Source organism: Emys orbicularis, chromosome 10 (genome assembly GCF_028017835.1).
Source record: "Emys orbicularis isolate rEmyOrb1 chromosome 10, rEmyOrb1.hap1, whole genome shotgun sequence".
NCBI classification, from domain to species: Eukaryota; Metazoa; Chordata; order Testudines; family Emydidae; genus Emys; species Emys orbicularis.
The window spans coordinates 61,666,779-61,683,096 of NC_088692.1; the positions used below are offsets into that span (position 1 = coordinate 61,666,779).

Genomic DNA, 16,318 nt, shown 5'->3' on the forward strand with positions numbered 1-16,318 from the left:
GAAACCCTTTAAAAAATCTTTGTCATATCCTAAAAAAAATAAACGACCTGAGCCTGTGTGAGGCAGTCGTGAAATAATGGCATGGTGCATGCTGGCGCACCAGAGGGGAACTGAAGCCACCAAAGTGCCGTAACAGAGGCATGAAATAAAAAGACAAGTACCTTTTTTAACACTGGTTATTTATACTTTGTTGTTCAGACCATGATCCGGCAGTCCATTCCTTAAGTCCCATTGACTTCAGTGGGACTTAAATGTGTGCTTATATTTAAGCACATACTCAAGTGCTTTGCTAAATAGGTGTAGACCTTAAGTTCTGATCTGAATTGCTGCAAAGTCCAAAGGAGTTCAGCTACAGATGTTTGGTTGGGACCTATCTCTAGTTTCATTGGCATCCTGGAAAGTATTGAATAAGTATTGACAAATATTTTTTTTTCTCTATTTCTGTAGGATTTGTGTGTAATCTGCATTACGTTCTAACACACTGTCTACCCCAAAAGGCTTCATAATCAAGGATCATGGTAGACCGTTTAATAGTATCTTTGAGGTAAGTTGTACAATACAATTATTTTTAATGATTTAATATGCTCTTGTCACAGTGCAATAAGTATTGATTGACTGTATATCTGTAGACTTTACAAGCAAGTGTTATTTTAACTATTTGGACCATTAGTAGTTTAATGCAAAGTCCAGTCCAAATGATTGAATGGTTAAGTGCATAGATCACTTAGAACAATCAGGCAAGGGCAATCTTTGAGGGGGGAGGGGAGAATTGGAAAGTTCCCAATGTCTTGTTCCTGTTCCAGGAGGGCTTCTTTTCACCTTGTGTCGGTGTCTTAGCAGGATTTCTTGTAATTTGCAGATTTTTTTATACCATTTTTGGTGAGATCTAATGACTCCCAATTACAGTAAATGCCTTTTAAATAATTTTTATTCATTATTTGAATGAATTGTATTTGAATTTTATTTGAATGAATTGTAATGTATGCATTAAAGTTGTATGTTCTTGGAATGATTCACTCACATGTTCATGACTGCTAGGGCATTGCGTGTTTCCTTTCATTTGTGTGAAAATGGACTGGAAGTGACTTCTCAGGTCCAACCCTCTCTCTTCTGAATTTCAAATGCCAGGCTTTGGACCGAAATCCCCAGATCCAGACCTGCTTCTGTCTTGAGCTTTCAGCTCGGATTTCACACTCCAATGGATCTTCTGTATATTGCAGCCTATAATGGTGCTACCTTTTCTTTGGAGACTTCTCCCAGCCTCCCCCCACGCAGACAGACCAAGAAGCCCCCATGCTCAGGGAAGTCACTCACCATGGCTGCCAGAGGCACAGGTGATACAGAGTGGCCCCACAGCTTATACCATGAGGAGACAACCATCCCCCCCACCATAATCAATAATAGGGGAGAAACTCACTGAGGGGCATCTTTCTGCCCCTTGGGTTTTCTGTGGGGGAGGGGGGCCTTTTGACACTTCTCCCCAGATAAGAGTATTAGTGTCTTCAACAGGAAACCTCCCCCCCAGACATTGATTTAAACAAAAGATGGCATTGCCACTATGGGGGGAGTATGACTGAATACTTTGCTGTATTCTCCACCTGGTGTGAGATGGATGTTTTGGTTTGACAGTTTGATAGATCCCTACATACTCCACTTCAAATGTTGTGCCTAATTTTGATGTGTGCTTGGTATTTTTTTTGGCTTTCCCACCTATTTAGAATGTCTGTAACAAATCTTCAGAGCAGGATAAACCTATTTTTGTAGTTTAGAGAACCTAGAACTAGTCAAGCATGATAAATAAAATTACCAACTCCAGAGAAGCGGCCAAAGTCAACTAAGTCAAAGTGAAATAACATGAAATTAAAAAAAAAAAAAATCACAACCCCTCAATCAACCCAGAGGCTTTCCTCAGGAAGGCTTAAGTATTCCTGCCAGATTTCCTGTGTGCTTGAAACAGTAGGTTGATAACAAATATTTTTGGCAGACCCAAGCACATACACAGAGACAAACTATAAACTACCCTCATTGTCCCTGTGTGCGCGTGCACACACATGCTGAATTGTAATCCCCCTTTGTAGAGACTGGTCAGGAAAAGGTTGGCACAGAATAATCACACACATGCTAAGGAGTTCAGTTTTGAAGTGGGAACTTTTAATCTAGTAAGTAATTTGCTTTGAAGATTATAGTCCTTGCTCACTTTAGAACTGCCACCCTCATGCAGGATTTTATTAAAATGTATTCATAGAAATGTGCTGCCCATCGACAGAGCCTGGCCTTTTGCTGTTTATGAAAGTTTTTCCCTATGCAAATGCTGAACTTCCTATTGCATCCTCTGAGGGAACAGGGAGAGTAGAAGCCAGACAGAGGGTGAAGACCTCTGAAAAAGTAAAGCGGGTATTCAACTGGAGCAAATCAGATGTTCCAAAACTATTATGGGGATCATATAATGTGAGGCTGCCTGGGGGTGTCTGTGATTTGTATTCTAGCTAGGAGTTTGTCATAGTTCCATTAAAACTTCATTGAAATGGGGCACTATGAAGGAGATCACCTGTCCATGGGGGAAAAGCATATGTGGCTCCTGGATTACAGGACACACTTGGGAAGGCAGTGTGTTCTGTAGTTAAGGCACTGGACTGGGAGTAGGAAGATCTGAGTTCTATTTCCAGTTTTGCCTTTTATCTGCTATATGACCTTGGGCAAATTATTTCCCCTCTTTATGCCTCTGTTTTCTCCCTCCCTTTCTCTGGAAGTGCCCCCTCTTCAGGATGGGGACTGTCTCTTACTGTGTATGCAGAGGCTCTGGAACGTCTGGGTGCTAATAACAATAAAAGATGCAGCATGTTTTTAAAAGGGCTTTAAAATGTTCTGATTTAAAAACAAAGAAAACAAGACTGGCACTTTAGTTTTTATCCTTTTCATGGTTATTGCTTTGTGCAAGAGGACTAGAACATGATAATGAGGTGGTGATAGGCACTATATAATACTTATTATCCAATGGCCAGTTCCCCCACCCCCAGTATGTTAGTGAAGGCAAACAAATATCTTTCTAATATAGAGAATGTTTTTTCTTGAGTTTTCTATGTTTGTGGTAACCAAATGGCAAGTGCAAAAAAGTATCTCTGTTTGTTAGACCCCTGTGACAGTGTGTATCAGGCCTTCTCTGCCCCTGCTGGAGCTGTCGCTGCCCTGATGCACCCTCTCGAAGGAGACGTATGACCTGGGAAAGAGGGGTAGTGAGTTTAGACCTCCACACGCTGCCTAGAGAAGTGACTCAAACTTGGTACTGGGGGAACCAACAAGATTTGCCCCTCTGTCAGTTAGAAGAGCCAGGAGGAGGCAGTAGGCAATCAGGATCTACCAGACAAGATAAGATGGCTTGCCTGCTTCTCCTAGGGAGGAGTGCTGGGTAGGGTTACCACCTTTTTGAAATGCAAAAAACCCAGCACGCTCCCCACAAGGCAAGCCCACCACAACCCCAACCAAAAGTAACTCCACACATCCACATCAACAGCCACTTTATAGTATCTAGAGAGATAACATCATTTTCTTACCTTGGTTGTGTTTCTCCAAGCTGCTTTGTTTGTTTCGGTCTTCACTGAGATCCTTTCCCCCCCAAACTTCATTGATTCTATATTTTTAACTGTATACTTGAATGTGAACTTTCTGGAACTTTATACATAAAGAAAATCCATTTAGTCTTTTTCTTGAATTTATATTTGCTGTTTGAATTTGCCATTTGCAGCCATTTCTTATTTTTAACAGCAACATCATAGCATTGTTAGCTGGACACAGAAACTTCTAACATTAGATATCCCAGTGTATTGTGATAATAATGAAAATCTTTAGAACCAGTTCAAAAAACCCTGGCAGATTAAATTCTGTTTCTGGCAATACATAAAAACAAACAAACAAACAGGCCAGGCTGGTCAAATACCAGCCAGGTGGTAACCATAGTGCTGGGTGAAGATGGGTCAGGAGAGGATTTCCCGGGACCTAACCCAAAATACTCAGGCCTGGATCAGGACCTAACAACTCAACAGCACTTTTGGTTTAAAGCTTGTGACGCTGTTCATTTTTGTTGTGGAGTTTAAATGCCTAACTGGCATTTTTTAGTAGAATTTCAGTTAACTGTTTCAAGACTACCAAGGGGTTGCTGTACGAGACCCTTGCTCCTGATGAGATTTGTCAGCCCCCCTCTGAAAGTGTCTGAAACAATGTAGAATATTTAAAGGGTTGTGGAGAAGGGTGCTATGAGTGGGAAGTGCAGCTGGATTCTGTCTGATCTGTTAGGGCTTGTCTTCATGGTGGGGTAATATGCCCTATGGGGTGACGATTTCTAAAGCGCACTAAGACGTTGCACGTTAATTGATCTGTGTATATCCTGCTGGTGTGGACTAAAGGTTACCTAGTGCATGGTGCGCTTTAGAAATATCACCTCCGTAAAGCAAATTACCTGACCATGTAGATAAGCCCTTAGTTTGCAGCTGGATTCTTTGGTTTACTATGTTTCATCATCTCCACCATTTTTGTCTTTGCTTTTGGAATTCATCAGACTACTAGGTGTTCATAGGACCAGGTTAATTTTTACTGTAAATTCAGTGGGCTTGCTCAATCCAAGTGAGTGTAGAGAGAGGTAAAGGTTGCCATAAATTGCCTGTCTGCCTTCCCAGATCCTGGGGCTTCCTAGGGGACACACCAATCTCTGGTGCAAATTAGAGCAGCCAAAGGACTGTTCTAATTTAGGCTAACTTGTAATGGCCACTTAAGAGGCATTGTGATGGTGAGGCTAGACAGATCAGAGTTTCTCTGAGCTTCATTGTCATTGTGGTCTCTTCAAGGCTGGGTGAGTGTGACTGTAAGCACCCCTGTATTCACACTATTGTAATAATCCTTGTGTAAAATATGCCTTGTGCGGTATGATATGAAAACTGACTCACCGATCATTCAAATTCTTGCGTGATGTGCATATGCAGTGGGCATTAAGAGTTATGAATATATGCTGGAATTACAACCAAAGTGCAGATAAACCAGATATGTCAGGGGGAGTTGGTAAACTGATCTGCCCTAAACAAAGGAATGTGTTTTCCCCACTGGGAATTACTTTCTATGTACTTTTAAGGACAATGAGAATGTATTTACATATCACATAAACAGACCCAACAAGCTAACAAGGGGTGGAGGCAAACCTATGCTAACAAGTGGGTGAGGAGACAGCAGGGTGTCTACACCCACCGGGGGAGAGAAGCTTGGTCTGGGTTTTACTTTTTGGAAGAATCCATTTAAAAGGTTTACTGGTTTATAAAGACAGTCGGCTGAACCTCAGATGTTAAGCAATTGAATCAACTGATCATACAGTATTACTGTATTAATGAAGTGTATAGAGTGAGGTCTTTGCTGAAAGCTAACGACACACTAATTAATATCATTGTGAAATGTATGTATTAAAAGTATAGGAGGAAATATGGATACTTAATGATATTATGTTTTAAAGTCTGTGGAGAAACAGGTTCCCTCTCAGACAGGAGGGCAGGCAGCTATCTACCTGTCTCCTGAGATTAAGCCAGGTGTGACCAAAAACCAATGGAAGCTGCATTTACGCAGAAATCAGTCAAGGGGTGGGAAGGCCACAGGAAGGGAAAAAATAGCATGAGGTCATTCTGCCTCTTGGAACAGTCATTGGACTTTGGAAGATAAACAAAGACAGAAGCCATCTTTTGCATCTATAACTAGACAAACACACACAACAGAGCTCATGCAAGCTGAGAAAGATGGGTTCTTCAACCAAAGGGTGGTTGAACTGTCTGGAAACTGAATATAGGTGAGAAACTTGCATAGGTAAAGGTTGTACCTTGATAGATTAAGTTTGACATTTTTAGATCTGTTTTCATTTTTATTTGCTTGTAACCCTTTCTAACTTAATCATAGAAGTGTGGGACTGGCAGGGTCCTCGATAGATCATCTAGTCCAGTCCCCTGCACTCGAGGCAGGACTAAGTAATAACTAGACCATTCCTGACAGGTGTTTGTCTAACCTGCTCTTCAAAACCTCCAATAATGGAGATTCCACAACCATAGGTAATTTGTTCCAGTAACTACCCTGACAGTTAAGTTTTTTCCTAATATCCAACCTATACCTTCCTTGCTGCAATTTAAGCCCCTTGCTTTTTGTCCTATCCTCAGAGGTTAACGAGAACAATTTTTCACTCTCCTCCTTTTGTACCTGAACTCCCTTAAAATCCTGTCATCTTTTGTAAATAAACTTGTTTTACCATCAATCTAAATTACCAGTGCTGTGTTTGAATTAAAGTGAATCTTAACTCCAGTTAATGTGGCAAGCTGGTAGGTTTTGTGTCTTTAGAGGAACAAACGAACCTTATTATTTCTCTGAGCTGTCCAGGAGCGGGCTGGACATTACAGAGCACACTGTTTGGGGAAAATTTGGGACTGGGAGCAGGGCCGGCTCTAGGATTTTTGCCGCCCAAAGCAAAACATTTTTTGGCCGCCCCCCCTTTTTATTCGTGCCCCCTGCCCCCGGCCCCGCCCCAACTCCACCCCTTCCGAACCCCTTCCCCAAATGCCCAGCCCCGCCTCCTCCCCCGGGCGTACTGCATTTCCCCCCTCGCCTCATTGCTTCCTGCGGGGCCCCCCACGACCTCCCGCCCTAGCTCACCTCCGCTCCACCTGCTCCCCTGGGCACACCGCCGCTCCGCTTCTCCCCCCCTCCCTCTCAGGTGAGGGAGGGGGGAGAAGCGGAGCAGTGGCACGTTCAGGGGAGCTGGCAGAGCGGAGGAGAGTAGGGTGGGGGGAACAGGAAGTAACGGGAGGGTAGAGGAACTGCTCCCCACTCCAGCTCACCTCCACTCCACCACCGCCGCCTCCCCCGAGCGCCCCCCCACTCGGCTTCTCCTCCCAGCCTTGCTGCGCGAAACAGTTGTTTTGCGCCCAGCAAGCCTGGGAGGGAGGGGGGAGAAGCGGAGCGGCGGTGGCGCACTCAGGGGAGCAGGCGGAGGCAGAGCGGAGGCGAGCTGGGGCAGTGAGCTGGGGCGGCAGGGACACTTTTTCCCCATGCCTCGGAGTCGGCACCTATGATGGCCGGCGCCAGAATGCCGCCCCTAGAAATATGCCGCCCCAAGCACCTGCTTGTTTTGCTGGTGCCTGGAGCCGGCCCTGACTGGGAGTGTGCTGGCTGTAACTAAAGCTGGTGGAAGCCAGTGTGTGATGGTGTGTTGTTTCAGGTTGCTGGGGTCAGAGTCTGCTAGACCAGGGCTGAAGCTATACACAGACACTCAGGGTATGACCCTCCTGCTTGTAGGCTGGCTGTGAGTGGCCCGGGTTGAGAGCTACAGCAACAAAGTATTGTGAGGCACCCAGGGTTACAGGGCAGGTAGTGACACAACCTCTCAGTGGTCTGGATTGCACCCCTGAACCGAAACCCATCACAGAAAAATATTAGGTGCAACTGGTGTGCCTCTGACCAACAATCCCTTTTGTGCAGCCTTTTGAGCAGCACAAAATAGCTGGCAGCAGGGCCAAGAATGAGGCCCCTCACTGAGCTACATTTGGACCCATATAGATGTGACAAGGAAGCCCCTTATTGATGGTGGATCAGCGTCTGCCTGGTTGGTGGAAGAAGGGCCAGAGAGGCTCAAAAGCAGCTTGGAGTTTGGGGCCTGTAGCTCCACTTGGAGTGGGGAGCAGAGGTTGCTCAGATGCTATCTGCAAATCCTGGGCACTCTTTCTCTTTGTTGACATCTCATGGATGGAGAGAGGCAGGGGGAATGGGGATCATAAACATTGAACCATGTATTGGGCATCTGGGTGTGGTGAGAGTCTCTGGAGAAAGTGACAGGTGAGTTGTCTTGCTGCCCCCCAGGTCTTATGCTATAAAGTCTAGTCAGTCTCCACAGCTGACTGGAGAGGAACCTGTTCCCTTGCAGTCATGGAGGTTCTGTGCGTGTTCAGTGCTTCCTCAACACTATTTTACACAACTGTACTGAGGAGTCATGGCCCAGAAAAGAACTAAGAAGTGGGGTTTGGTTTTGTATGTTTACAGTCAAATTTTCCTTTGCACTTTTGAAAATCAGGGGAAATGTATCTGTTTGGACACCCAAAAATGGAGGGGCACAAAATTAATGGAATGCTTCTGAAAATGTTAGCTTTCATCTTTATTCAAGCATAAAGTGGGATACGGTTTGTAGCAATAAAGTGTGTGTGTGTGTGTGTAGTTGTGTGGCTTGCCCAGTTCTACCCTCTTTATTATCATGCTGGTAAGTTGCTTGGTATATTTTGCCTTTAAGAAGGGCACATGCACACAAGCATGCTGCAGAAATACACATTATATGGTCCAAGAAATGTTGTGTTATGTGGATGTTTCATGTGAGACTACCCATGTCAGTAAATTTATTCAAGTGCCTAAGCTTTTGTAGGCTCAAGCTTTGACAGTTAGCTGGGGTACGTGGTGTGGTTCAGTGATTATCTGCAATACATACACATTCAATATTATCTATTTTTTGCAGACTTCTCAGTTTCATAGTGGTATTAGGATTTCAGCTGGTCATCCCACAAACGTCAGTTGAACACAGAAAGGTAAGCTACAGAAATTCGGGTTTTGTATCATTAGAAGTAACACGTATGGTGTGTTAGTGTAAGAAACATAAAGTAACTTGGTGCAAATACCTCTGCTGTTAGGCATTATATGCAGGATCTTATTATTTAAAAAAGATGGGAGGCTGTCTGGCCCTGTGCCCTTGTGTTGGTTAGCATACTCTGTTGCCAAATGCAGGTTGGATTCCCAGTCCCCTGCTAGGATAGAGACTGACTAGTGCCTTCCATACTGGATGATTGTGGACTGGTGTTGGATGGGCTCTGTTATTCACTCTCTGCAAACTCAAAGAATTGGCCTTCAAGGCAGGATCTTAAAGTGCAGAGAGGAGGGGAATGTCCCTGCTAAAATGACATCGTAAGGGAGGAAGTTTCTCCAACCAGCTAGCCTTCTTCCCTAGAGGCATTTTCTTCCTTGCGATATCACTAAGGATAATAATTTGACAGAGTTCACTTACTGAGCGTTTCACCATTGGGAGCAATTTGTGGTGCAGTTTCTTACCAGTTTTCTGGGATGCTTCTGGTTTTACATGTTGTCCCTTACGCAGGGCCGGCTCCAGGCACCAGGCAACCAAGCTGGTGCTTGGGGCGGCACCTGGAGGGGGGCGGCGCGGCGCTCGGGCCGCCGGGGAGAGCGGGGCCACAGCCGGGCTCGCCGCCCTCCCCCCGGCGCTCTGGCCGCCCTCCCCCCCCCCCGCGCCCTGCGCTCTGGCCGCCCGGAGGAGAGCCGAGCCCCAGCCGGGGCTCGCCGCCCTGCGCTCTGCCCGCCGGGGGGGAGAGCCAAGCCCCAGCCGGGGCTCGCTGCCCTCTCGCCGCCCTGCCCCCGGCGCTCTGGCCGCCGGGGGGAGAGCCAAGCCCCCGCCGGGGCTCGCCGCCCTGCCCCCGGCGCTCTGGCCGCCGGGGGGGCGGGGGGGGAGAGCCGAGCCCCCGCCGGGACTCCGGCCGCCCTCCCCCCCCCCGCGCCCTCACCCCGGCTGCCGGGGGGAGAGCCGAGCCCCAGCCGGGGCTCGCCGCCCTGCCCCCGGCGCTCTGGCCGCCGGGGGGAGAGCCGAGCCCCCGCCGGGGCTCGCCGCCCTGCCCCCGGCGCTCTGGCCACCGGGGGGGGGAGAGCCGAGCCCCCGCCCCTCCCAGGGCTCCGGCCGCCCTCCCCTCCCCTCCGGCGCCCTCCCCCCGGCCGCCGGGGAGAGAGCGGAGCCCCCGCCGGGGCTCGCCGCCCCCCCCCCCGGCTCCGCACCCCCCCCCCCCCGCGGGGAGGGGGGGGGGCGGCCGGAGGCTTTTTTGCCTGGGGCGGCAAAAAAGCCAGAGCCGGCCCTGCCCTTACGTGCAACAGATCGTAGGGTTGCCAACCCTCCAGATTTAAACTAGATACTGTATATGGTGGTTTCTCTGTAACTTGAAGTCTTTAAATCATGATTTGAGGATTTCAGTACCTCAGCCAGAGGTTAGGAGTCAATTTCAGGAGTGGGTGAGTGAGGTTCTGTGGCTTGCAATGTGCAGGATGTCAGACTAGATGATCATGATGGTCCCTTCTGGCCTTAAAGTCTGAGTTAAACTTCCCCAAGCCCCTCTGACCCCACCTATCAACTGCCAGACAACAAGAATGTTAGCTGCTCAGGCTGAGAGAGACATCTTTCTAATTAAGTGTAAACTCTCAGGCTAGGTCTACACTGCAGCGGGGGTCCGACCTAAGATACGCAACTTCAGCTACGTGAATACCGTAGCTGAAGTTGCGTATTTTAGGTCGGCTTACCTAGCGGTGAGGACGCGGGAAAGTCGACCGCTGCCGCGCTGCCGCCGCCTCCGCTGCCGCCTCCTGCCGAGGTGGATTTCCGGAGTCGACGGCAGAGCGATCAGGGATCGATTTTACCGCGTCTTCACTAGACGCGGTAAGTCGATCCCCGATAGACCGATTGCTACCCGCCGGATCGGCGGGTAGTGAAGACAAAGCCTCAGCTTTGTCACTGGGGGAGTTGTTCCTGCTTTTATGTTGAGATTCTGGTGTTTGTTTGCTGAGCGAGTAACTTTGTACCCCTGCTAGCAGCTTCTGTGTTGAGCTCCTTTTGCTTCTGTGGACAGAAATTGCAGAACAGCAGATATGTTCGGGGAGAGGTTTTCTGCAGTGGAGCAGTAGCTGTTTCTAAAATTCTAGTGAATGATACAACTTAACATTGTTTGGCAACTTTCTTATGTACTCTTACAAGGCTTTATGGAATTAAAAATTAGAGTACACATTAAATGGGTGGATCTGAGCCAGTCTCCGGGAATAAAGAGACTGTTTAGTCACTGGTCCTTATGCATGTGCCTTTGGCATATTCATAAATCTTTGGTGCTTTAGTTTGTGGTGCTAGAAATAGTATGATTGCCGGGGGTGGAAGTAACTTAAAAGTCTTATTGGTACGGGGACCCAGCTCTGGGCCCTCAGGCAGAAGGGGTGGGGCCTCGGGCGGAAGGGGTGCGGCTGGGGGTCAGCCTTCCCCAGCCAGCCCTTCCACATTGCTGGGGCTCCGGAGGCGATTTAAAGGGCCTGGGCCTCTGGCCGCTGCTGCAGTAGCAGCGGCTGGGAGCCCTGGGCCCTTTTAAATCGCCGGGCCATTGGACAGCTGCCGCTTTTGCCCCCACTCCTCTGGGCAGGGCAAAAGGGGCAGCGATGTTAAAGCGCTGCCACGGTAGCCCTTTAACGTCGGTTGTGTACGGGCCCATACCGGCGGCCACTTCTTACTGGTACGCTGTACCGGCCCATACCAGCCCACTTTCACCTCTGATGATTGCTCAGTTTGCACCTTGCACAGTTGTTTTTGGCTCTTAAAGATAAAGACAGGAAATATACTCTGAGTCCTGGATGTGAATACTTGGGTGAATGTTCTGCTAAAATATTTGTAAATAGTCCAGTTATTTTCTTACTCTGAAGCTTTCTGGAAAATGAAGAGAATCCCCAATGCAGCTGATGGGAATCCAATTTAACTGCACCTCAGTGCAGTTAACCCACTTACAGTGCAGCTGGGACCTTGTATTTTATGACTTTATAGGCAGAGGTTTGGGGGTGGTGGTTTTCTCTCTCTCTCTGTCATTATGGGGGGGTCTTACTATTTTATTTTATTCTTTATTTCTCTTCCTTAACACCCTTTCCCGCCACCCCTCCCTCAAAGGTATCAGTGGTAGAAATGTTTTTTTCCTTCAAAGCAGCTTGAAATAGGTTCCTGCTGGTTTGGAAGCTTACATCATACTTCAGCTTGTTTGGAAGTAATATTGCTTTTGAACTAAAGTTCACCTGTAGTTTTCCCATGTACACTAACATTTGTTTTAATTAACTCGAGTCACTGCTTTGGATATGTTTCTAATAGGATTTGGCTTATTGGCTGTGTTAATATTAGTGGAGAAATGAAAGTCTGGTCCTGCATGCCAACATATAGTAAAAAATATTTTAGAAGAGAAAAACTCTTCTTCAGCAAATCCTGCAGGAGCTGAGCTGAATAGGTTACTTTGCTCAGAAACACAAAAATAATCTATTTTTGGCACACTAGCCTAAATTTAGCTAGAGAGGAAAATTAGCCAAATTCTTAAATAGTGCAGAAGTGCAAATGGAAACAGGCTGTAGGAACAACAGTACTAGTTGGGAGACTTTTCTTTTTGTTTGCAGTTTCTTATTCTGAACTTCTGTTGCCTTCAAGAGCAAAACTTCTGTTTATCAGAAAACACATTAGTTGAAATTGAATTTCACTTAAAATTTTTGTGGTCACTAGAAACTGATGAGCATTGTTAAATTTATAGGGTCACCAGGTCCCGTGAACTAAAAATGAAGAACGTATTCATGTGACTTTAGGAACTAACATGCTATTTATAGTAGAGCTATTTGTACTGCTCTGCTATTAACTCTGAATCTGAATAAAATAGCAGTTATTTTTATTTAAGGTTTCAGAGTTGAGGATCCAAGGCCATTCACATCTCTCTAAGCTATTGTTCCAGGCTGTCTGCTGACTCAGGAACAGTTTTTACATTTGAAAAGTTAGACTTATCCCTAGGATAAAGGACAAATGTTTGCATATTCATATATTCCATACATATAATATGCACATGTAGAAGAATTTACCACTGAAACAAACATGTGGGAAGAATCCACACTAGCCTTTATGAACATAGTGAGTACCTCAAGTTAATTAAACTATTAGCTTGATACTCAAAAGTCTAGTGAAGATGAATTATGTAGAGTGAGAGAAGTTTTTTGTTTCCTTTTAAGTGAAAGCTTAGATTCTAGAGTATAGCTTGACAGCAGCAAGAGGTAGATTTTCAGCAAATTTCCCATCCTTTAAGTTGTGGGATAGAACTGGTAGAAACAAGACACGCTTTTTTTCACATAATGTTTGTGAAGAATGTTATCCCTCATCTTTTAATCAACACTTGTGAAAATCAGGGATTATTGAACAGCTTTATCGTGGAGCTCTGAAAATAGTTTTCATATACACAGAACTGTAACCACTTTAAGCCTGGGACCTTCCAGGGCCTACAGCAAGTGCTGTGACTGGAAAGCTGGGAGATTCTCCTTTCCAATTGTATAAATCTCCCATTTCTAGACCAGGTGAGTTGTGAGATATTGGACCTTTAAATCTCTAACAGGTACAGGTAGTGTTGCCAACCCTCCAGGATTGGCCTGGAGTCTCCAGGAATTAAAACTTAATCTTTAATTCCTGAAGATTGTCATTTGATGAAGAAGTTTCCAGGAATACATCCAACCAAGATTGGCATCCCTAGCTATGGGACCTAACTTTGTCTTTTCTAGACTTGGGGCCCAGTGTAAATTTAGGGGAGGGAAGTTAATCAGACTGCCTACATTGTGGGAATCGCTAGTTGCCCCTTTAGGGCTGTTTTAAGGCCCCTTTTTTTGCTGCTGGAATGATGCAAAGGGGACTTAGCCATGGCCAGGAATCTGGCCAATGTGTTCATATAAATAAAATACTTTGGGGTCCATGTGAATAAACACTGTGCAGTGACAAGAGCATCATTTTGGCATAGCAGGATTGATCCTGCAAGGTACTGAGCTCCAACTCCTACTAGGAGTTGAGTGCTGATGACTTCCGAGAAGGTGTTCAGCAGCCTAAAGGATCAGGGACATGTGATCATCCGTGACAGGAAAAGAAACAGTTTTGTTAAAATATTTTTGACCATTGGCCTGAATTTGGTAGTGACTTAACCTGAAGAAGCCTCTCAGTTCTATAACTTGAGAGCCTGATGCTGATCTCCTTTACCTCAGTCAGGGCTGGCTCTAACTTTTTTGCCGCCCCAAGCAAAAAAAAAAAAAAAAAACCCGCTCCGCCGTACCAAAAACAACCCCTACCCCCCCGCCGAACCAAAACAAACAAACAAACAAAAAGCCGAGTGCCGCCCCGCCACCCCAAGATTGGCCTACCCTTACAAGATGCCGCCCCAAGCACGTGCTTGGTCGGCTGGTGCCTGGAGCCGGCCCTGACCTCAGTGTAAATCAGGAGGAGTCAAGTTGCATCAGTGTAAAATGGCTGCAGGTGGGATCAAAACTGGGCTGTGAGTTTCTTTGAAAGTACATGATCTCAGCTGAATTCCCAGTGGACAACATTCTCTGTCTTGAACACTGAGCTCACAGCCAACAATGGATGTGCTTTTGGTGTGAAAGATTAGGCACAGTTAGGAGGAAGTCTCAAGCTCTAGTCACACAAAGACTGTGCTAAATTGATTCAGAGCAGCTTACTTTCTCAAGTGTTTAGAAAATATTTAAGTCCCTTCAGATGTGGATGAAATCAGTTGGTGGGGCAGTTAAGCTTCTCAGGCATTGTAGCTCTCTGCAGTGACTCATGGATACAAAAATCTTCTATTTCCAGGGTTTTTAGTCCTTTAATCTTCACAGGCACAGATGTTTAGGCTGGGTTTTTTTTTTATACAAAGAACGGAAACCCAAACCATTTAATCTGGTAGTATTTACACTTACCATGTACTGTAAAATTCAAACAGTTTACTGCATCTCTGATTAAAGGCTTCCAAAAATGCACGAAAGGATTAAAATAGCAGAGCTCACTAACCAGGCAGACATGTACACATTGTGTGGTGATGTTTTAGTTGGCCTGTGCTCCATTCTTCAGCCACTCATCAGAGATCTGAGCAACTGCTATCTAGAAGTGCTTGGACTTGTTTGTCAGGCACTCATGAATAAAAGCCACAAATATTCTTGTAATTGTCATTAAATATTAATGCTGCTGTTCCAAGTGAACTTATATAATGTAGACTCTGCAGACTTAACTTAAATTGCTGGCTATAAATTATGTCCAATATACACATGGCCTGCATTACATGTAGTAGTCAATTCATTAGAAATCAGCTGGGCTAAAAGTGGGATCAGATCTTTCCATGGAGAAGAGTAGAATGGCGAGAGAAATATACTGTGGCCTTGGATCAGCGCACAACACTGACGGTGGTGAAAAGTGAAGTGAAAAAATCATCTCATTGTACTTTGCGTCTTCTGCTACTTGTGTCCACCTGTTCTCTCTCATTTTATACTTAGACTGTAAGCTCTTCATGGTAAGTCTTTTTGTTAGGCATTTCTACAAGTGCCTAGTGCAATGGGGCCCTGATCCCCGATTGGGTCCCCATTGTGCTACTGCAATATAAATAATTTATATTGCCACTTTACAACCCAAAATTATTTAGGTTATTCAAGGTTAGGTAGGATAGTGAGGCTCTCCAGAAGGACCTAAGAAAATTAGGATACTAATATGGCAGATGAAGTTAAATGTAGGTAAATGCACGTTAATGCATACATTAGAATCCATTTTAAAGCACCCCTACATGCTGATGGATTCTGCATTGGTTGTAAGCTCTTAAGGAGACGACATCGGGGTGCTTGAACAATTTTTATAGTGGGTGTGCTAAGAGCCATTGAATCAAACTGTAAACCCTGTATGTGATGGAAACCACTTCAAGCCCGGGTGGCGGTGGCACCCCTAGTTCCAGCACCTATGGACGACATAGTTTTAAACAGTTGATATAATGATTTTTTAGTAAACCTGGAATCTTGCTGTAGAAAAGTATTACTGTGGGCAAACCACTTCATAAGATATTTAAAAATTTACCTTTATGCAATTAAACATAGCATTTGCAAATTTACAATTAGGGATTTGAAATTCCCTGAAATGTAGCTAGTTTGTATACAAATCCATTCAATTTCTAAATATTTGGCTTGATTTGATTCTTGACCTGACCCAGGAAAAATATGTTGACCTCTACTAGTCCCCTAACCACTACCATACTTCCTCTCTTTCCTCATGACCTTGAGATCCCTAAATTGTTTAACTCCCGGCTAGCTTAGAGGCTACTTCTTGTGTGGTACAAAGAAAGAAAATATCCAGTGAGGCTCTTGAGCCACCAGGATCCCAGTTTAGAGAGAAGGGAAATGGAAGGGAAATGGTGCAATGTGTTCTTAGTAAGAAGTCTTGTTTCTAAGAAGCCTGGGTCTGACAGAGCTACCAGGTGCTAGACTGGGTTGCAAGAGTTACTTGTTCTCCCAAGCTTTTGAGGAGGAGGGGAGAGTGAGCTGATTTGAGGGAAATAAATGTTAGTCATCTTGGGCTAAATGGGTAGTAAGGATGACTCAGCTCACTGGCATGAGAAGCATGAAGGAGCCAGTTGTGGCTCTCTGAAGAGTTGAGGCCAGTGGGGTCATGCAGAAATCACAAAACAGAGGTCTCTGCCCTTGAGTG

The 16,318-nt window shown here is 45.6% G+C and overlaps 1 protein-coding gene across 1 annotated transcript in view; it reads left to right on the forward strand.

Annotated features, from left to right (window-relative positions):
• The first annotated feature begins 515 nt into the window (after positions 1-515).
• Positions 516-16,318, forward strand: part of THSD4 (thrombospondin type 1 domain containing 4) — a 598,412-nt gene continuing 582,609 nt past the window's right edge. The window contains exons 1-2 of the mRNA XM_065412285.1: positions 516-544; positions 8,516-8,585. Coding sequence (XP_065268357.1) covers positions 516-544; positions 8,516-8,585 — 99 coding nt within the window. The remainder of the gene's footprint in view (positions 545-8,515; positions 8,586-16,318) is intronic.